Source organism: Homalodisca vitripennis, chromosome X (assembly GCF_021130785.1).
Source record: "Homalodisca vitripennis isolate AUS2020 chromosome X, UT_GWSS_2.1, whole genome shotgun sequence".
Lineage (NCBI taxonomy): Eukaryota > Metazoa > Arthropoda > Insecta > Hemiptera > Cicadellidae > Homalodisca > Homalodisca vitripennis.
In genome coordinates, this window is record NC_060215.1 from 68,252,084 (window position 1) to 68,274,514 (window position 22,431).

General features: G+C 31.5%; 1 protein-coding gene across 1 annotated transcript in view; it reads left to right on the plus strand.

Annotated features, from left to right (window-relative positions):
• The window catches only part of LOC124369136, an 80,453-nt gene that overhangs the window by 33,322 nt on the left and 24,700 nt on the right, over window positions 1–22,431 (plus strand). Inside the window, exons 12-20 of the mRNA XM_046826908.1 lie at window positions 293–452; window positions 5,823–6,059; window positions 7,094–7,173; window positions 9,150–9,251; window positions 15,457–15,663; window positions 17,115–17,217; window positions 17,927–18,076; window positions 18,639–18,808; window positions 22,148–22,334. Of these exons, the coding sequence (XP_046682864.1) occupies window positions 293–452; window positions 5,823–6,059; window positions 7,094–7,173; window positions 9,150–9,251; window positions 15,457–15,663; window positions 17,115–17,217; window positions 17,927–18,076; window positions 18,639–18,808; window positions 22,148–22,334 (1,396 nt within the window). The remainder of the gene's footprint in view (window positions 1–292; window positions 453–5,822; window positions 6,060–7,093; window positions 7,174–9,149; window positions 9,252–15,456; window positions 15,664–17,114; window positions 17,218–17,926; window positions 18,077–18,638; window positions 18,809–22,147; window positions 22,335–22,431) is intronic.

Sequence of the window (22,431 nt, forward strand, 5' to 3'; positions counted from 1 at the left end):
ATAGACATAGGGTGGATTCAATAAACTAAAAAATTTTCGGATCTCTTGCATGGGCGTCCATCTTTACACGATTTATAAATTTACAAGTCATAGAAACCATTGTACTCCAATAAAACTTCTTGAAACTATTGTATTATAATTTTTAGATATGCCAACCTCAAACTCCGTACCTAAAGAAGAAACAAAGATACAGATATGCTAATTTGTGTGGATTTTAACATGATGAAAAATATTTCAGATTCAGTGCATAATACTATAAATTGATTATTATTTTTAAGTATTGTTTGAATAGGTGGCATCCAAGCAAGCGCGGAGACAAAAGATGATTAAAACCCTCCAATTGCAGGACTTCAGAGTAATAGATAATTTGATTGTGGATGTTATTGACAACATCCCCATCTTAGACTTATTCAACTCCATCTACATCAATGAATTCCACAATGTTATAAACGGTAAATACAAACTTGTAACGTTTTTAGTTCTTACATTTGCCTGTAATTAATGTAAAATTAAAACATCTTCGACTTTTGAAAACATTTCCAAGTGTTTTTATACAAAATATTTAGTTTAGTGCAGTACTTCTAAAGCAATAATAATAGGATAGGATGTATTTCATGAAATCATTAAGCCATTTTCAAACAAGATCTTTGGAACAGCTATATCTGCAATGGAAGAACTGGGAAAGCTCCTGATCTAGATGGCAGAGGTATCCCAGAATTTATGCAGACTCTAAAACTTATATGTATATATAAGTAAGATTTCCTTACTGACTCAATGTCCAGAAAAAAATGAAAGATAGAGACATTAAACTTGGTAAATACCTTTATATTGTGCCCTACAATCACACTAAGTAAAGATTTTTCTCTACAACCTCAGGGCTCCACCCCACTGGCCTCTAAAGTTGTGAACATTCTCAAAAGAAATACATTGTAGCAAAAACATGTTATTTATTTAAAAGAACCTGTCAAAATGTAATCAACTGTTCTATGTAAGCATTATAATATTACAACACAATCATATGTTTAATAATTTAAGTTCAATTTGTTAGTTATTTACATTTATAGTATTGATAACATAGAGTAGCATCACGTCTTATTACAATAATTTCTGTTATCACTGTAGGAGCACAGAGGTAATAAAACTGAAAGTTTTAGTAAAAATATACTTTTAACTGTAAATCTTAGTAAACATTAAATATGCAGTGCTTGATCGTAAGATGCAGATGCATCTCAGTTGTTTATTGTCAGAAGCAGGCTTCTCAGGCCTTTGTTTGTATATATTTTCTGATCACGGCAACAAAGCAAACTTAACTGTGGCGCCAGAAATATCTTAGACAATAGACAATAATTCTTTACTTACATCATTCATTGAGAACAGTAAATGTGTCACCAAAACCACTATAAAGATTCAAAAGTCTTTCTCCAGTTTTCAAATTCGTCCACTGTGTAGAAGGGGCGCTGTTGTAGCCATACTTTGATATTTCTTCTCCACTTCTTCTAGCAGTGGGCGTTTTTCACCTCTTCCGGCAGGATGTTGAGGAATTTTGCTCCCAGATATGTCTGTTGTTTTTCATAGAGTGTAAGATGATGGATCGGAAGTACTATGCTATTGGCTCTTCTAGTGTTTTAATTGTGTATATCAGTTCCTCTCTGCAGGTTTTGCTTTTTAGCATGTAAGGCAGTTTCTAGGATGAAAAGGCTCACTACAGTTAACACCCTTAGTTGTTTAAAGGCTATGCGGCATGATTCTCTGTGTCCAAGGCCAGCTAGAATACAAACTGCCTTTTTTTGCAGAACTAGGACCCTCTTTGTGTTTGTTCTAAAGGAAATACCCCACACCACTATCCCATATCAGACATGTGCCTCAAACAGAGCAAAGCACGCTGCTTTTGTAGTGTCATCACTAGATTTGTCTCAGCCGTTGTAGCACATACAGAGCTGAGCTGAGTTTACAGCACAACTTGTCTAGATGGTCAGACCTGGTAAGTTTATCACTACTCCTAAGTATGTTGTTACTTGTGACACTTGCATCACATCTGGAAGTCCTGCAACTTCCTCTCTTTTATTCAGTACCAGGCTGTTAGCATGACAATATTGTTGTGCCATTCCCAAGGTAATAAAAGATTGTATTTTCAGAACAGTGCAGTATCGTCAGCATACATGATTGTATTGCAGTAGTCTTCGAGGTAGCGAGGAAGGTCACTCGTAAAGATTATGTACAGGGCAGGCCCTAGAACTGAGCCCTGCGGAACTCCTGATTTAGTTATGGCTTGTTTGGATATAGTTTCCATAAAGACATCTGATTTGAGGCTCTTGACCTCTACCGATTGGCATCTGTTAGTCAAGTGGCTTTCAAACCATTTTCCTGCAGTACCCCTTACTCCCATGTTCTTTAGTTTTTAAGAAGCAGGTCATGACTGATACAGTCAAAAGCCTTGCTGTAATCGAGGAACACTGCGGTGGTTGTGTGTCCTTCTTCAATGGATTTTATGAGGCTTTCTATAATGGTTATGATAGCTGTATTTGTTGATTTGCTCGCTGTAAAGCCATGCTGTTTTTCTGTCAGTAGCTGATGTGAGAGATGCTACAGTAGTCTTGCCAGAACAATCTTTCTATTATTTTTGAGAAGGTAGAGAGGGGTGATATTGGTCTATAGTTTTGTGATTCAGTTGAGTCACCTTTTGCAATATGTTCTCTGAGTTTGTGTTTTGGTTTTCTCTGTGTTCTGCTAACTGCAGAGAGATGCTATAATGATTTTTTTGTAACTACCGGCCCAGCTTCAATGGGATGTGTAATGCTTAATAGTGATGGTGTCTGATGATTAACATTTAAACTATTCTGGACAGCTTCTATAGTGAGTTCAATGGTTTATAGTTGAGTTTTTAACTCAGCTACTTCAGTAAGCAGATTTATGGTGTTGTAGGGTAGAAGGGGGTCATTGAAAGATGCGGTGGTTTGGGTTTCACTATGTTTTACTAATACAGATTCTTGTTGGTTATTATCTACATTGTCTAGGCGTTTTTTTTTTTTCAAAAAAGTAATAGTTTTTTCTAAGCTGCTTATTTTTAAGACATAAGCTAGCCTTTTATAAGTTGATTCAGTTTTTTGTCATGTTGTTCAAAAATGTCTTGTTTTGGACCTTAGCAGTTTTTCTTTAACGATTTGAGCATCTTTTTCAGTTATTAACTTTATGAGGTCTTCTATTTTTTGTACGTTGTTCTCTTCACCTTGTTCCATTTCTTCTATTTTTGCCTCGAAATTTGTCTACTTAGTCTGTAAGGTTCCATTTATTTCTTTCAGGTATGTATTTTCTTCTAATAGACCTGCTCCTATTTTTGCCGCCATTTCCAGCTCATGTTCATCACTATCTGTACTTTCTAGGCTTTTATTTTCAATTAGACTCTTTACTAGCTCCTTTATAGAGTGGTTTAGGGTATCTACATAATCGTATGTGTTGGAGGTGTTTCCAGTCAATTGTTTTTTATGTGCTCTACAGTTTGTACATTTCCAATTTTTTATTTTACCTGGCGTCCACCTTTTTAGATCTTTTTCAGGTATCTGCTGGCAGCATGCATGTGATACCACATATTGCAAAGGCTGGAGCACAGTATCCCAGAGTATTTTATCCCTACACTACAAGAGCCACATGGATACTTTGTAGGCATTTTATGTTTGTTTTGATGTAAGATATTATTATATAATTTAATTTTAGTTTGATTTTAAGTTTTAATCTAATACCATGTCAATATAAATATACTGAAAAAATGTAGAACACTCTGATAGTGAGCTAGTAAATTGGTAAGCAAAGTGGCTAAGTCAGGGCTGGTGAGGTTGCAGGTGTATGTCACTAACATCTGCCGTGACATGTGAGCTGTCTATCTGTTTTAATTTTTCTCTAGCAGTACTGAGTGGCAACTACTCAATTCATCACCACTGAGACACCAAAAGTAGAAATATTGATCAAACCAATAAAAATAATTTTCTATTTAATATAATAAAAATGTCACATAAAACTAAAATTGGTAACAGCCACTTAAAAATAATCCAATACACATAACTGTGTTTAATTCAATTTAAAATTATGTTCTTCACATGCAAAAAGAAAATGTCAACAGTGAGATTTGAACCAGGAACCCTAGATCCAAAGGACTGCCACTCAACCGAGTTATCAAGCCATTCAGAATGTAGATTAACTGGTAAGCTCTACTTAGCCACTGTCAAATCACTGAAATGAAATTTAAAATCAGCTGTTGTCTGTTGTTTACAAAAAGTTTATTTCACTAACACATTCAACTTTCTTTAGGTTTTAAGTGAAGAAATTTATTATTTTCACAAAGAAATTGTGTTGCAAAATAGCTGACAGAGGATAAAAATTAATTGTTAAGAAGTTTACCAATCTTTCAATCTTGAGTTTAAATAAAAACAACCAAATTGATATGATAAAATAATGAAGTTTTTACCCAAAACAAACAACCAGTCCCAAAAAACACATGTTCCACACTAACAAAATTAAGTACTTGAACTGGAAGTAAGACAGTAGACAGTTTATTACCGAAGTAGGTTTCTCAGACCTGTGTATGTATGAATATTTTCTTGTTTGGGAAAATAAGGCAAATTCAACTATGGCACTAGAATTACTTTAGACCAGATTAAATTATAATGGCTATAAATATACACTTTTTAGCATGTTCTCTTGACCATAGCAGCATGATAAACTCAACCATGATGTCAAAAATATAATTCTTTCAAACCATAAGTGATCATACTCACGCAAAGACTAAAATAAGAGCTATGGGCAATTTCGTAAAACATCTGAATCTGTTAATCATGAACACTGACATAATATGTACCTAAAATACGCTTCTTCCATCTCCGAACTACATAGGAAGTTTGCAGTGCTTGATCAGTACTGTAATGCAAATATCAAAAACAAACTTACCATCTAACTTTTACTACAGATATAAAAACTGTTATAAAATCCATATTAGTTATTTTTGACAGAAGTAGACTTCTCATACCTATGTATGTATATATCTTCTTAATCAGGGCAATAAAGCAAACTCAGCAGAAGCTCTGAAAATATTTTAGACTGGAAGTAAATTTCAATGGCCAAAAGTAGACCCTTTATATCTGAAGTAGGCTTCTCAGACTGTGTGTATGACAGTAAATGTATGAATGCATTTTCTTGGATCAACTTTAGCATTGGATATATGATTAATTTGGTCCAGAAGTACTCATACATACACACAAAGCCTAAAACAAGAACCATTAGAAGTTTTGTTTATTATCTGAAGCTGTTAATCACGAACACTAACATAGTATATATTTAAGATATACTTACTTCCATTCTTAAACTACACATAACCCCACCATTCATTATACTATTAATTGCTAAAGCTTTCGGCTTAAGGATTCCTCTACATTGGAATATATATAAGAGTGTTTTGCTTTCTTCAACAAAAAAAGGCCCATGATATCAATTCCCATAGTACCTGCACAGTGTTCTCTTTTAACCTGAAGCTATCAACAGCATTATCATTACATTATTTTCTTGTTCAAGAAGGATACCAACATCTTGTCTATTAAAATATACCACATTCTATTTTTAACATCCTACCCTCAGTTATATGGGAAAAGTTTTGTTCTGTTTCAATGCTTACTTTTTCTTTTTTGATTCACTGTGTGGCTATATTAAAATAAGTTAACAATACTTAGGTACTTAGGTATTTTTAGTTTCTCTAATTTCCAAATTTATTTGGTGACTTGAATAAATTTATATAATTATATTTTAGTTGTTATATTGATATTGTGAGTCTGTTTCAGGAAGTTTACACTTTAAGAAAGGTTTGCGGTCAAAACAACTCATATTGAAAAAAATTCCTGAAGCTATTCCACAGTTTCCTGAAGTTAATCCAAAGTTTCCACCACAGTTAAATCCAAATATAGTCAAATTTTATAAAAGTTTACTTCATAAGCATGACAGTGCTCAAAACCCTCACTATCAAATTAGACCTATGCTGATGCCGTATCAACCACCTGTAAAAACCATACTTTATCCAGGTAATCTATAAATGTTTAGTTACTAACCAGGTAATGATAACTTAGTTTCAGCACTCATGTACATTGTATTATTTTTCTATAGATTTTAGTACAAAAGACTTTAGACAATAATAATAAGCTCAATTCAAAACAATAATTAAAACAACAATGAATTATAGTGAAATTTCTAGCTAAATAATAAATACTTAGATTTTTCCTGTAAAAATGTAATACTTGTGTATACTTGTAACTACATAGACATTATAAATAGATATATGTTGATTTAATAAGTTAAAGATATAATTAATTGTTTCTGGTATTTGAAAACATGTATTATTTAAGTTTTTAGCTGAGTAACAAAATTTTACTATTTGAATATTTTAGGAGCCATATTCAAAATGTTATTTTGTAAACATTGTGTTCTATACAAGCAAATTAATATGTTCAGGTTGTGGACTTTCTTAATTGAAACATTCTAGACTACAGGTAATTTTTAATTTTAAATATTTTTAAATTTTAAAGCCAGATGTCTACAGACAATTTGCACTACCAAGGTTCTACACAGAGGTTATTATTTCCATTTAGCACTCAACTCTTTTGCTTGAAAATCTACTTTGTGAACTTCTGCTGTTCACTTCTGAAGCTTGTGTGAGTATCCTGTGCCAGCCAGTTTCATAGCTCAAAGAGCCACTTTGTGTCTTTCCCGTTTTCATCGTGGCTTGTAATTGAATGGCGTAATTATCTTAAGCTCTGAAGAATAATAAACTTTATTTCATAATAAGTTTAGATGTAAATATTTTGTACTGATCAATCAATAAATATTTATTTTTATTATATGTTTCTTTAACTAGAACTTATATCACTATCATAATTACAAAATTATTTTAGAATGTTTTGTAGGAATTACTGAACAGTCTTAAAGTGTAAAACATTGCATACATATAGGACACAAAATTAAGTCTGTTTAATGTATTGACTATCAAGATATTTCTTCATAAAAGAGATACAGTAAGCTTTAAAAAATAACCGATAAAATGTTTGTGGTTATTTTTCAGTTGGGAGAATAAAGCGAGATAATGAGAAGAGCTCTAAAAACATATTTAAAACCAAAGTAAAGATATTGGGAAACTTTAAGGTAAATATAATGACTGTAGAAAATAGCTCCAAGAAATAATTAAAAAGGTATTGTGTTGAAGTAGCAAGACATTTTTCAATTACTAATTTATTTGATATTTCAGAGAAATGGCTCATTTCTCAAAATAAAGGATAGAAGTCTTTTGTAGTTATGATAATGAAAACAATTGTATTTTTTATAATATACAAAACAATATTTATAAATATAACATTCAAAATCTGGTTTTGTATATTTTATGTTAAACTCCGAAAAGGGGTGTTTGAGAAGCATATTTAACTTGAAACCTTAATTAATCATAAAAATACTTTTTCATACCATTTGCTTACACTTCATTATTTAATAGTATACTGTAGATTTACCTTGTATTTACTAGAGATAACTTGTATTAGCATGATAAGTGTTTACTCCTATCACTCACTGACTTAATGCAGTTCCTTAGTAATAGTGATCTCAGATATGTAGGTTTTATAAGATGCTATGACAAAAAATCAAATGTTAAGGTTTTCCTCACTTTGGATAACCTGGTAAAAACCCTATGTCCATGAATTAAGCTGTTCACATTTTTTTCATTACAATAGTTCATAGAATCTTCATGGCATCATTAGTTTCAAAACTGTTGACATATCCATGTCAAAAATATTCACCTTGAAATATTCTTACAAATATTTATATTATTCTTACAGTGGTAATTACTGATATGTGCAAATCAGGCCTGTTACTTTGGTAAAAAACCACCAAATAAACACTCGTCACTTTTGGAAGTGAGCTCAGAGTCAAGTGTTATTTACAGATGTCTAACTTTTTTCATTTGGATTTTCTTTTCTCCAATCCTCATGGGTTTGGTGATCCTTTGGCAGCATTACAATCTCTGTTTAAAAATCATCAGCTCTAGACCTTGTTCATGCATCTGCTTGATATTTTTTAGCCCAAGTCATAATTTCAAATCTATAGTAACAACATTAGTCAGCATAGTACTGTCAGCAAATTAAGCTCTGTGAAAAAGTTCCCAAGCTTTTAAAAGTAATTTACATTCCTAATTTTTACTCTATGTTCAATAAAAGTCATTTTTGCAAAAAACATTGAAATTAGTTTATAGTGTTTTTTTAGGTGAGACCACAAATTTTCTATACATTTACCACATCTGGTCAGCACTGATTTTACTTTGTATCACTAATATTTTTTGCTGAGGTTAATAGGTGATACACCTTTCCAACCAACAGCTGTATTCTGCCTTTCACACAGCCATTCTGTCTACTAAACGAGTATTAATACTGTAGACTAAACGTGTAGAATCGACAGTGATCATGTTTCCTCCTGTAGACTGGCGATTTTACACTTGTAGTCTCCCTCCAAACTATGGTTGTAGTTGCTAAGGGATGTCTATTGCTGTGGAGTGTGTGTGTTTTTTAAAATAATAATATACAAAAAAATATTTAATAAACATGGATGACTTTGTCATATTGGTAAAGAAGAATAACAAAATTCTTTTAGTAAAATAATTTGTTTAACACTTAACAATAAAAATTACTTCAAAACTTCATATATTCTTTTTACATAAATTGGGTTAAGTTATTTTAATGTACTAGTAAATACATTTATTTATAAGATAAAACTATCGTATAAGCAAATAAGTTCTTAGAGTTAATCCCTGATTGTTGTATCGTGATAGTTAAAAAAAACATTCAGCCATACAAAACAACACCATTAATGCGCCAAATCACAGCCTTCTCACGTTGATGTACAGATAGCCACACCCAAAGCAAAACTTTCTCTAACTTCACAAAGATCTCCAATTTAAACCTGTAAATACTGTGCCCCGATACTTCAAGCAGTTAATTTAATATTGAAATAATTCATCATATTAATATGTACAATGGATTTATAATTTATTTAGCAATTGAGTTAAACTATTTAGCTAAATGATTTTGTTAAACTTTAAAAACATGAAACAGTACTTATAAGTATACTTTGTTTAGGTGAATCAGCTTTTATTTCATAATAGTTTGCTAAATGCAAGCAACCAATTTGTACCAACTTCAAACTTGGACAACTTTTATTGGACTTCTAAAACTCCCCAGGTAACTCCTTTAACAATATTAAGTATATTGTTTAATGTTTAATATTATTATTAATTTTTAATAGTATTATACTATTTGTATTTAATAGATATTTGTATATATTTATTTGTATATATAAATATTAATATATATTTGTATTTGTAAATATTTTTAATAGTATTTATTTATTACTATTATTTTAATGCTCCATTACTGAGTAATGGCTGGCGAAAGATTCTGCTTTGTTTTCAGTTCACCTGGTGAAATTAAGTGATTCTGAAATATTTCGTTCTTACTTTTTAACTCAAATAAGGTGGATTTATAAGGAACATCACCTGAAAAATCAAATAAAACCACTCTAGAGGTTGTAGTGTGAACATTTTTTGAGAAAAAGTATGAAATTTGCCAAAAGTCTAATAACAAAAATACCATCTTAAATGTTTGATGTCCAATAACAATGTTAAATGACCAATAAACAATTTGTTTTTCCAAATACAGATTGTAGAGGATTTAATTCTTAAAACAACCATAATAAGCAAAGTTAGCTAAATGTGTAAAAAGTTATGTAATTGACTCCTCACATATTACACTACAAAGGAATCTTTTGCTGTTTTATAATAAGGAATGAGTATCTGATTGGTAACAGCTGGTAATAATTAATCATTTAAACAACAGCTGTTTAAACATATTTAAATAATCAGCTGGGCATTTATTATTAGATGACATACCCGTCGTGTTAACACTGCGTTCAAGAGATCCTCCCATCACCAGGAACCTATGTCACCTCATTGTTGAACAAAACAACAAACTGTAAAGATACTGTGTGTTTGTGTTAAGTATTTTAACCAGTTATTTTCATTCATTTTACTAGTGATTTTGTGTTGTGTGTTTCATTTATTAAAAATGGAAGGTAATATTCATGTGTATTCAAACTCTGAATTAGCAGACATGCATTTAATGTATGGTTTGGGACGCTGCAATAGTACTGCAGCAAGACGTCTGTATCAAGAGAACTTTCCTAACCGCAGGTGTCCAAGCGCAAGATTTTTGCCACTATTCATCAACGCCTATCTGAAACAGGTTCTTTGAAGTCTTCGAAGCATAGTAATGCAGGCATCGCCCGATCATGTAGAACTGTTGAATTATAAGAGTTGGTTCTTAATGAAATTTCTGATTATCCTGAAAAGAGCACTAGAGAATTGTCACTACAGTTCAATGTCAGCCAATCTAATATTCGGAGAATACTACACGAGTACCAGTTACACCCATACCACTTCCAGCATGTCCAAACTCTTTTGCCACAAGACTACGCTCCCCGTGTTGCTTTTTGTCAATGACTTCTGGGAAAATGTGCTGATCCAAACATCATAAATACAATTTTGTTTACCGATGAGGCTCACTTCACAAGAACAGCTATCATTAACTTCCATAACAACCACACTTGGGCAGACAGAAATCCTCATGCTATCAAACCTAATCGCCCACAACATCAGTTTTCAGTAAATGTTTGGGCTGGAATCTTAGCAGATCATTTAGTTGTATTAGTGCTTCCTCCCAGGTTTAATGGCTTGTTGTACTTGAACTTTTTAAGAGACGAGCTACCTAACCTGCTTGATGATGTACCTCTGCATCTGCGCCAAATCATGTGGTTTATGCATGACGGGGCACCTGCGCACTACTCTCTAGCTGTTCATGGACACCTAAATGAGAGTTTCACAAATCAATGGATAGGCCGAAGTGGACCAGTTCATGGCCAGCAAGATCACCGGACTTAAATCCTTTGGACTTTTACCTTTGGGGACATTTAAAAACATTAGTTTACTCTTCCCCAATAGATACCATTGAAGAACTCCGATTAAACATGTCTAATGGAATAGAAACCATTAAGCAGACCCCTGGAGTTTTTGAACGGGCCCGAAACTCCTGAACGCGAGAAGACGCCTGAACGCGTGCATTTCGAATACCGTCAACCGGGGTCACTTTGGCCCAAATTTTAAGTTTTTCGCTGAATTTTGTTCCATAGATATGTAACTGTTTTAAAAAAACCATTAAACCAGTATTAGTTTCACTTTGTACATGAACTACTGAACATTTTAACATAATAAACAATAGTGTTAACCTCAAATATGTATTTTTTTTTTATTATTTAAAGTTGGGCTAAAGCTGACACTGACTTGGGGTCACTTTAGCCCAAATGTTAAATACCATATAAAAACCATGTCTTTTATGACTTGGGCCAATCCTACACATATTTTACTTTCAATATAGTTTATACTGTATATAAAATGGGGGTTTAGGATGGTAAATAATTATTGGCACAATTAAAAAGAAGTAATTTTAATAAGTAAACTAACGTAGGCCTAGAGACTTTTTCACAAAGTAAAAAATTAATTAGGGGCCTAAGTTAAATAATAATGTAGGGCCTATTGAGAAAACTTAAAAGAAAACTTGTAGTTCAGGAACCAAAAATTGGTTCCTTTTTAGCACTTTTGGTGGGTTGATTTTGCAGAGAATGTCGTCCCATTGATATTCATGACAATCGACCTGCTCCCGGGCCACCTCCAGCACTTCAAGCCTTGCTGCATGCACTCAACAGTTACATTCTCTTTTGACAAACTGGTTATTTTTCCTGGGTATTTTTGAGCATTAATACAGAACAATCACAAAATTGTCAATCTCACAGTCGTCAAAGGTTACCGGGTACGTGTGCTTTTTTGAAACTTGCGCGTGGTTCAACCCGAGTACTTGTAGGCTTACTTTTTGTACCGGTAGTCATTGGAGAACCACTGTCTATGCCTAATTCACAATCAGAGAATGTCTCAGATTCTCCATCTGACTCCAACGGTATCCTCTGGTTCATCTTCGGAGGAGGAACTTTGAGTAAGACTCTTCCGCCTCTTCTTTTTTGGGATTGATTTTTTGCTTTCCAACAGGAGAAATTTTCTTCACTTTCAGCAGTCAAGACGTCTTGAACAGAAATGCTCTTTCCAGCAGGAACTTCTACCTTTTTCCCGCTTTTTCCTTGCCGAATTGGAAGTGTTAACATAATCACTTCGGTTTTTTCTCTAGTTGCTCCAAAAAACGACTCCTCCAACATAGCCAACATCATCCTCGGTTAATTTCTTAGGGAGGCGATCGAGTAACATCTGTTTTTTTTTAGTGGAAAAATACCACATTTAGCAAAACCAGAGATAAGATTTACAGCCTGATTTTCCTTTAGGCTCATTTAGCAATCCTGGAAAAATGTCTTTTAGGGACAGTCTGAAACTTGGCACTTGATTTAGACTCTTTCCACTTACGTAGTATGGATCGCCAAACTCTTTTCATCGGCGAAAAGAAGGCCACATCTAAAGGCCTGTGTCAAGTGGGTTGTATTAGGCGGTAAGCAAACAAACCTAATATTATGGCTTTCACACAGTTCCAAAACTCTAATGCTAATGTGGGAAGAGAGATTATCACCAATAATTACTTTAGGCCCAGCTAGGTTTTTGACAGCTGGAAGAAATAGCGTTTCAAACCAATCTTCAAATGTGTTGCAGTCAAACCAACAGCTCTTTGTCCGGTTGTAACGGCAGTTTTCTGGACCCATTTTCGGTCCAAGTAGACCACAAATGTTCAGCTTTGAATACAACATATGGGGGTAAACATTTGCCTTCGGCATTGCCGCAAAACATTACTGAGGTAGAGCTTTTGGAAAAAAAAATTGCAAATATTCTCAATATACTTTGTGCCCCGTTTGCAAATGACCCGTTTACTTCCGGGATCGTCCGTCAAATTTGTTTCGTCATAATTAAAAATATGACTCAGCGGCACTTTATCAAGTTCTTTAGCCAAATTTTCCATGTAACAATCAATAACTTCTGCGTTAACCTGAGCTCTAACCTTTTTAATATTTTTGCTAAATCTGGTTGACAGAAGAGGTGCCGATTCAAAAATCCCTTAGCCCAGTCATAGCCTGGCAAGTTATCTTTAAACTTTCCAATTTTAGTTCCTTTTTTATCAAGGTAGGCTTTAACAGTAAAACGAAAGTCAAGTTCACTTACGGGAAATCCAAAGTCACTTAACCGCACAAGATGTTCTTCTCAAAAACTTTCTCCTCTTCTGCTGTGAAAGTCGTTGTACCTCCTTTTGGTTTTGAGTGTTTACCAGCTAGTTTGTTTTTAATTGTTGATCGAGGAAATACCATACGTCTCTTCAGCAGCACGCTGGGTAATCTCCTTGGAACGAATTGCTCTTAAACATTCTTCCAACGTCTCTGAAGAATAGTTCGCATAAGGCCTAGACCCGAGAGTCCTTTTGTATTTTCTAGGCATGTTTGTCAGGGCCTAAAACAATAAAAATGGTACCTATGCATTAGATTGATTTGTTTAAGTTAATAAAAGTGTTTTCGAACCTAAATACATTGGAAAAAGGAACATTTAGATGACACCAACTTAAAAACACTATTTTCTAACCTAGAAAGATGTGGGATAAAGACACCCCAAAAGTTGGGCTAAAGTCACCCCAACACATATTTTTGCTAATAAAAAAATAAATCATAAGGAAAACATTTAAATCACATAGACATGATGTTTAGCAGATATATAAAGAATAATTTTTGACACTTACCTATAGCCAAGCTATAAATTCACAACTGTGACGAATTGCAGACAGCTGTGTTGCCAACATTGACAACTGTCAGGCCATAGAGTATATAAGATAGTAGCATAGACTAGAAAGAGCATAGAGTAAGCAGCAAAATGAGCACCATAACATCGAATTTGGTGGGAAATGAAACGAACAGCGTAAGATTGAAAGTTTTTTTTTCTGTTTGGGCCAAAGTCACCCTTAAGGGCTAAAGCCACCCCGGTTTGACGGTAACGGAGGTAATTTTGAGCATCATCTTTAATCTTCCGGTGAGACTTAAAGCGATTGTAGATATGTTTATTGCATTTAAAAATAAAATTTTGAACTAAAAATATGTTTGTGTTTTACCAGCTGTTACCAATCAAATACTCATTCCTTATTATAAAACAGCAAAAGTTTACTGTACAGTGATTACGTGAGGAGTCAATTTCATAACTTTTTTACACATTTAGCTAACTTTGCTTATTATGGTTGTTTTAAAAATTAAATTCTCTACAACCTGTATTAGGAAAAACAATCTGTTTATTGGTCATTTAACAATGTTTTTGGACATCAAACATTTAAGATGGTATTTTTGTTATTAGATTTTTGGTAAATTTCATACTTTTTCTCAAAACCTGTACACAATACAACCTCTAGAGTGGTTTTATTTGATTTTTCAGGTGATGTTCCTTATAAATCCACCTTATTTGAGTTAAAAAGTAAGAACGAAACATTTCAGAATCACTTAATTTCACCAGGTGAACTGAAAACAAAGCAGAATCTTTTGCCTCTGCTCAGTACTCTCTAATGGAGCGTTTCCGGACCTACCTTTATAGAACATTTTTTTCTTATTTTTAGCTCTAAAATCACGTCTTAAAATATTTTACCATATTTCTGACTCACCCTGTATATATAAAACAATAATATATGTGTGTGTGTGTGTGTGTGTGTGTGTGTGTGTGTGTGTGTGTGTGTGTGTGTGTGATTTTGGTACTTAAGAAAAAAGAAATATATTGGTATTATTGTTTGATAATTGTTTTTATACTTAACTTTTAATTTATTGTTCAATAAATCAATCTCATACAATGTTTAATACAAACTATCATGTGCTATTCCAGCTGTATTTTAATTTTCTGATTTTTCAAATAACTTTAATAGATTTGCTATTCTAATTTTTAATTTCGACAGATATGCACAAAATGTGTTGATCGTGTAAACACACATTAACAACACCATTGTGTTAGGTTCTGTTAATTATGATTACAGATCTCTTATCTTTTCTTGTTTGCTGAATTGCTGTTTTTTAAGATGTGTAATTTTAAGGCACAGCTCAATACATCCAAATGCCTTTTATTTTGCTTGTTATTATATCTTGTTATTTAACCAAAAACTAAATTTTTAAAATTTAATGTCCAGTTACGAAAAACTATATTTAATATTTGTAAAAACTAAATGGTAAATTGATATATGAGACCTTTTGTGAGACATCTCAAAAACCTCTTCTACAAATAAAGAAGAGATGTGGTTTAACGTTTGAGATTTTTTATGAGAAAAATAACTCAAGGCAAAACTTTAATATAGCTCTTAACTGTGTCAAACTCTTCTTTTTGAATTGCAGGTTATTTCTACGTCAGTGCACTTCAGCAAAGGTATAAGTTTACTGAATGATTTGAAATATCCGGTAGTGAATGGCAAGAATTTAACAAACTCTGCGACTAGAAATTCAATGTACCATTCACTTTTCCTTGAAAACATCCATGTAGTGGGAAACATTTCAAGTGAAGAAGATCCTATTAGTTTGGAGCAGTTGGGCAGAGGAGTTAAGGTACTTATTACAACATAATTACTAATTTTAGTACAAAATGTTTGTGAACCTATGTAAAACTTGTCAGGAACATACAAGTATTTTAGGGATCAAATAAATCGTTTTGGTTTTGATTCCGTTATCTGCCCCTAAACTTTTTCTATAGTTATGGTTAGATATTTTTATGATCAAATCCTCTAGAATACTGAGATGTTATGTGATAGGTACTATCTCAAGAGACGTTTTCCAATTCTCGCCATCAGTGTGGGGAAGCACTTTAGGTGCTGCTGTAGCTAACAGTGATGGCCAGAGAGAGACATATTGTTAGCCTGTTCAGAAACAAAAAAACACTTCCAAATTTTTTTCAAACAATCATGAAGGATATTTTTCTTCATTTGGATTTCTATGACAGTAGTTAAAAAAGCTAAGTTGGAACAGATAACAGAATTCAACCCTTTTTGTTAAAAGCATGGGTCTGCAAATGCCTTTTCCAGAGCTAAAAATTCTCAGATTATTCTAAGAAAATAGGATTTTCCATTATTGTACCCAAACTAATTTACAAACACATGATTGAACTTGACCAAGCAATCATTAGGGATTTTTGTAAAGCAAGACTTGATTGTGAAGCTATAAATAACTATAATATGGAGTGATTTTGATGTTATGGTTCTTACATAAAAATGGGAAAACCTACCTTATTTACAGAATTAGTACAGTAAACAGTAAATATCAGTTTACTATGACTTTGGATTTTGTAGTTTTGATAGGATAAACTTATAGACCCATATTTTTAATAAACATCCTTTCTGACATCCAAAATGCACTCTCAAGTGGTGTTATATAAGTTGAAAAATGTTTTTATTTACTTTTTTTGTGACAAATACATCTATTTTTTTTATATATATTTGTAAATAATAATAAATATGATTAGTAATTTGTCATTTAATTTTTGAACTATATAAGTATAAAAAGTGTGTCAAACACATTGACTGGTCTAATAAATGTATCCAAACACCAATTGGTTTCTATTTTGGAATATTATTTTAGTTAACAATTTTTTAGTATGTTTTGAATCTATTGCACTACTATTATATGTAAACAGAAATGAATTATGGTTCCTGAGTCCCTTCCACTCTTCTACACCCAAATATTTGTTGATCAGTGTTCATTTTTTCTATTTGGATGACTCCATTCAAAAAAATGTTCATTCTATTTGTGTTAGTTATCAGACTGATAATGACTAAAGAACTGATAAAAAAAACTGGAAATAAAAGTTAGAGAACGTAAGGATTTTCTAATTAAAAGTTTTAAATCTTCTTTTGAACAAAATAAATTGACTTAGTTGTTAACTTCATAACCATCTGATGTTGACAATGACAAGGTTATAAAATTTTGTTTATTGATATTGATTGGAAAATAACATTACTTAATCTATTTTCTAATTTATCTGGTATCCATTGTCCTTTTTTCAGGTTTTAGAAAACAGTGAATTTGAAGTGAAGCATATTCACACAAATTATATTAACGGGGACAACGCTCAAAGAATCTTGCTAAAGGATGATCTTCTCTCAAATGGTGTGTAAATTTATGAATTACTCTGTATAAAAATTTAGATACTACAAAGAATGTGAAATAGTTAACAGATAACCATTAATCTCTTTGTCATTGTTGTGAAGAAAACATACTTTTCATTTCTTAACAGATGGGAAGAATGTGGTATATGACGTAAAATCCTCTAAATCCTTTCTCCCTCAGATGCTGCTTGATCATGTGCAGTATGATGTAATTTAAGCCAATTTATTGTTGGATCTGTTTTGCCTTATTTCAATCAAAACTAAGTATTTTTACAACTGTCTCCTGAAGGTTCACCTCTGAGCATTAGAAAATATTGTTTGACACTAATATAAAAATATGTAGGGATATGACAATAGTCAGCTACTGAAGGAAATTAACATGATTTTGTTTGGATGATTAACATAACAGGAGCACATACACTAACAAAGTTAAATGTTATAAATTAATTAAAACTTGTTTAAAAAAAAGCTGTACTTGATATATATGATGGACAACATTATTATTTTATATGCTGCAAAACCTAGTTTATAAGAACTTCTGTTAACTACTATTGATATGATTGCTGAATCACGAAGAAGACAAGTTTATTGAAAATCTGGATTAACTTCATTCTCTAAAATGTTTTGGACCTATATTTGGTTACAATCCTCTAAACTTTTTCATACAATCTTTAGTTGACAAACTAGATGTACACTCTGTTGTGTTTTAGATTTGAGGATTGTCACAGGTAACTTAACCATAAAAGGAAGTCTACAAGCAGGCCTTATAAATGAAATAAATGTTCAGGAAAAATTTGAAACTGCTGTCATGGTTGACAGTGATACCAAACTTGGAGAATTGATCTACAATGACATCTCAGGTAAGGTTTTAAGCAGTTACACTATAATGTCATCTCATTATATTATTTATTGAAATTCCTATGGTTTGTCATTTATTACTATTTTACATATGTTTGTGTGTACTACTTTTCAAAATTTAGTCTAACATTGTGAGTCTTAGCATTATAATCTATATTTAATTATTTTTAAGTAGTATTGTCCTTGTGTTGTATTTTTATTCAATTTAGAGTTCATTATTGATTATATCATTATAGTTTGTGCTTTTTTCTAACTTTTAAATATTTATTTAGTATTTATAAGTATTCTCTTTCTGTTTATTAACTGTCACTAATTTTATATAGATCATAATTTGCACCACAACCGCCCAGATGTTGTAATTACTCTTAAATTTGAAGTATATCATTAATTAAATAGTATAAATGTAAAATTTTGTCGAACATTGTGTCCTTGCCGATAAACTATGTTGACTTAATGTTGTCTTGATTTTGTAATATTTTTAAATCAATAAATTCTATTTAAATCCTTATTATAAGCAGTTGTGTATTCTTAGTCCATGATTACTAATCAAATTTGTGTTTTTAGCAAACTTTGCAGAAATAGACTTCATAAATAATCATACAACAGATATGCTGTTGGAATCAATGACTGCGAGTGAGGACATAAATTTCACAGTCTCGATGAATGACAACTTACACTTATCAAAGCTCACTGATGTGTCTTTTGTCAATGGCAAATCGACTAATCTATCTTTGGTAATATAATTATATCTTCTTCATTTTATAGAGTTAGGCACAAAATTACCAAAACTTCAAGCCTTTATATAAATTCTCAGTATTAATAATCAGATATTGTCAAGAATACAGTATTTGGTACTAAAATAGCTCCATCCACTTTGGATGAAATTCCTCACTACATAAAACTAAATTAATAAGCTTAAAGTGATGTATTTTATGCCTCTACTCTTTTTCAGATGAGTGCAAAGGGTTAATTTTCTAAACAGGGAGAAAAATACATAAAGAAGATTCTCTTTAAAACATAATATATCCCAAACCAACTAAGCAGTGTTAAAATAAAGAATTTACAGACTACTTTAATACTTAGAAATTCATAAAATCAAAAATTTTTTTCTTTAAACTTGCTGGTTCAAACAACCCCTCCAATAATATAGTTAAATCCCAGTCCTTTAAAGTTTTCCATTAAAATATACTCGTACAGCACCTTTCTTCCAGAATAAATGCATTAGAAATCATTTTAGATGATATAAAACTACACATTATTATATACACAAAACATGATACAAAAGAAGATGAAATAGAACAAATTAATATTAATAACTATACAGTAAAAGTCGTTTTTCAAGAAAAAATAAATCAGAAGGAAGTTTAATGTTATTGGCGAGGAAGGATTTGAGTTGAGACAGGTTGACTGTGCTAAACTCTTTAACTGTAAGGTTCATTGAAGAGAGGCAATTTGAGATTCATATATGTAGTTCTAATACCCCTAAAATTGAAACTGCTATTATTGGTATAGATTATAGATTTGGATATTAGGTTTTTTCTTGATAGGCTTAGTCTATTATTAGAATATATTAGTAAAAGATATGATGAAATAATAGTAGGGTGGACTTCAATATTGATGTTTTAAAAATAATTATATATTATTTAAAGAATCATTAAGGAACCAAAATATGAAGTATTTTTTTTTATTTCCTACAAGAGTAGCTGAAAACTCAGAAACAGCCATATACAATTTCTTATATCTAAAATATAGATTTAGGTATTGTTAAAGTCAAAGGCCTGATCACCAGTCTTTCAGATCACGATGGCTAATTGCTAGAAATAAAAGTAAATATATATATATATATATTATATATATATTTATTTATTTGGCCTCAGTTGAAAGAAAATATAATAATTTTTACAATTCATTCAGTTTTTATTTTGAGCGGGCTTTTCCAAAAGTACTAATAACAAAATCACTGGATTAATCAGTTAATGTCCAAAAACAGTATGGAAATTTATAAACTTGGAATTAGGGGTAAAAGAGAGGGAAACTCTTGGCAACATTTCATTGAATAGCAAATGTTTTCAGTGACCATTTTGTTAATAAAGTAAAATATTTAGATTAAAAAATTAAAGATCAGTGCGTAAATATTGATTTGGAACGTAATTATAGTGATGTTCAGTTTATAAAACCAACTTTTAGATTAAGACCAATAGATAAAAGAGAGGTGGAACAAATAATAGACTTATTCAAGAACAAAACATCTAGTGGACACAATGAAGTACCAATTATAGTAATTAAGACATTAAAAACAAACATAAGTGCAGTTTTATCACATCTAATTAACTCCTTTTTTTCTAGTATTTTTCCAACTAAATTAAAGCAAGCAAAAATAATGCCAATACATAAAAAAAGATAAAAGAACGTTCTTAATTATCTGTCCTACTATCAATATCTAAAATTTATGAAAATGCAGTATATTTAAAGTTTACAGAATCTTTAGAAACATTTAATTTATTAGATAGTGACCAACATGGATTTAGATCCAGAAGGGCAGTTATGAGTGCTGCTGTGTCATTTATCAAAACAATTATTGAATCAGTTGATAGAGGAAAACATACAACTGGGGTATATATGGATATCTCAAAAGCTTTTGATAGTGTAAAATTTCAATAAACTATCAAGCTCACAGAAAAATTAAAAGCCCTAGGAGTAACAAAATATGTCCTTAATTGGTTTCAATCTTACCTCTCTGACAGATCTCAATATGTAGAAATAACCCATTTATCAAAAAATAATAAAATTATTAAGGTCTCTTCTCATTATAATGCTCTAAGGTTTGGTGAGCCCCAAGGGTCTATCTTAGGTCCATTGCTGTTCCTGTGTTACCTGAGAGGCATGGACATGCTCTGGCACATGAGCCTAATAGTGAGCTTTGCCTTTATGTTGATGATGCAAACCTAGTAATGCCATCAAAATCTCTAGAAAAATTAGAAGTTCATACAATTATCGTATTTGAAAATATTGAAAATTATTTTAAAACCACAATTTACCATTAAATTTAAAAAGGCAAACTTTGTATTATTTAAAACACCCTAAACAGAATGTTAAAGGACCCAACATTAGTTTGTGATTCATCCAATATTGAAAAGAAAAACAACACAAATTTTAACTAAAAAAAAAAAAAAAAAAAAAAAAAAAACACACACACACATATGGGGAAATGAAATATATACCACAAAACATAAAAACAGAAAATTACCTTAAGTTCAAAAAAATTATCAAAGATTATTTACTCTATAAACCACTTTACTCTATTGAGTATATACACACCTATCTCTAATTTTAAATTGTTTTTTATGAATTGGGGTTGAAAATATTGAATTTGTTATTTTAGTTGTGTATATACATTTGATGCTATTCAATGTATACCCATATACATAAAAATTAATAAAGAATTTAGGATTGAATTGAATTATTTTCTTTAACAAGTTTATTGTCTATTGCTGTAATCTAAATCTAATGTATTTGGTAAAATATAGCCTCATTATTTATGCAATTTCTGTTCATCACACATACATAGACATTATTATGAGAATTAAAAGAAGCTAAAGCCACAGAATCTAAATCTGTGAATTATTTTATAGTTACAGTGTGTATTTAAAACAGGTATTTAAAAATATATTTCAATATATTTCTTGTAAAGTTGTGTAATTTCTATATAAGATTTGTATAAAAGACAACTGTATTAGGGTCTAGTGGTCTTTATTATAACTTTCCAAGGGTCTCAGAATTTCTTTGTGTAGCTCTGTTTGCCTGTTCTCTCAGTAACTTAAGTTTTAATTTTTATTAGGTTGTAACTTCTGATGGTACTTAAAAGGTTAAATGGGAGAAAAGATGTTAAGAGACACAGAGTTAATATAATTATGCATCCTAATGGGTGCGCTTTGATGGTAATGTATAAAATCGGAAGTGTTTGAATGATAAATATATTAACTAATTAGTGTTGGTTTTAAAAATATTAAGTAGAATAATAAAGTAATTAGATAGTGAGCTAGGAGTCTACTTACATTTGTTTTCTTTTCAAGGTGGTCAGAAAATCAAAGCCTGCAACAGTCTATGGAAGAAAGTATTTCAAAAGTCAAGTCTCAATAAATAATCTTACAATTACAAATATAAATGGCAAGCATGTTGGAAATTTATTTAAAAATCTTCTAAGAACATCATCTAACCATGATTTGTCAGGATTTGTTACCATAAGAAATGCTTCAATGAGTGAGTTCAATGTTTTTACTAATAGGAGTGTAGTAAGAATTTCATTTGGGGAGGGAGGATTAGATGTTAATATGTACATAGAGAATCACAATTATGT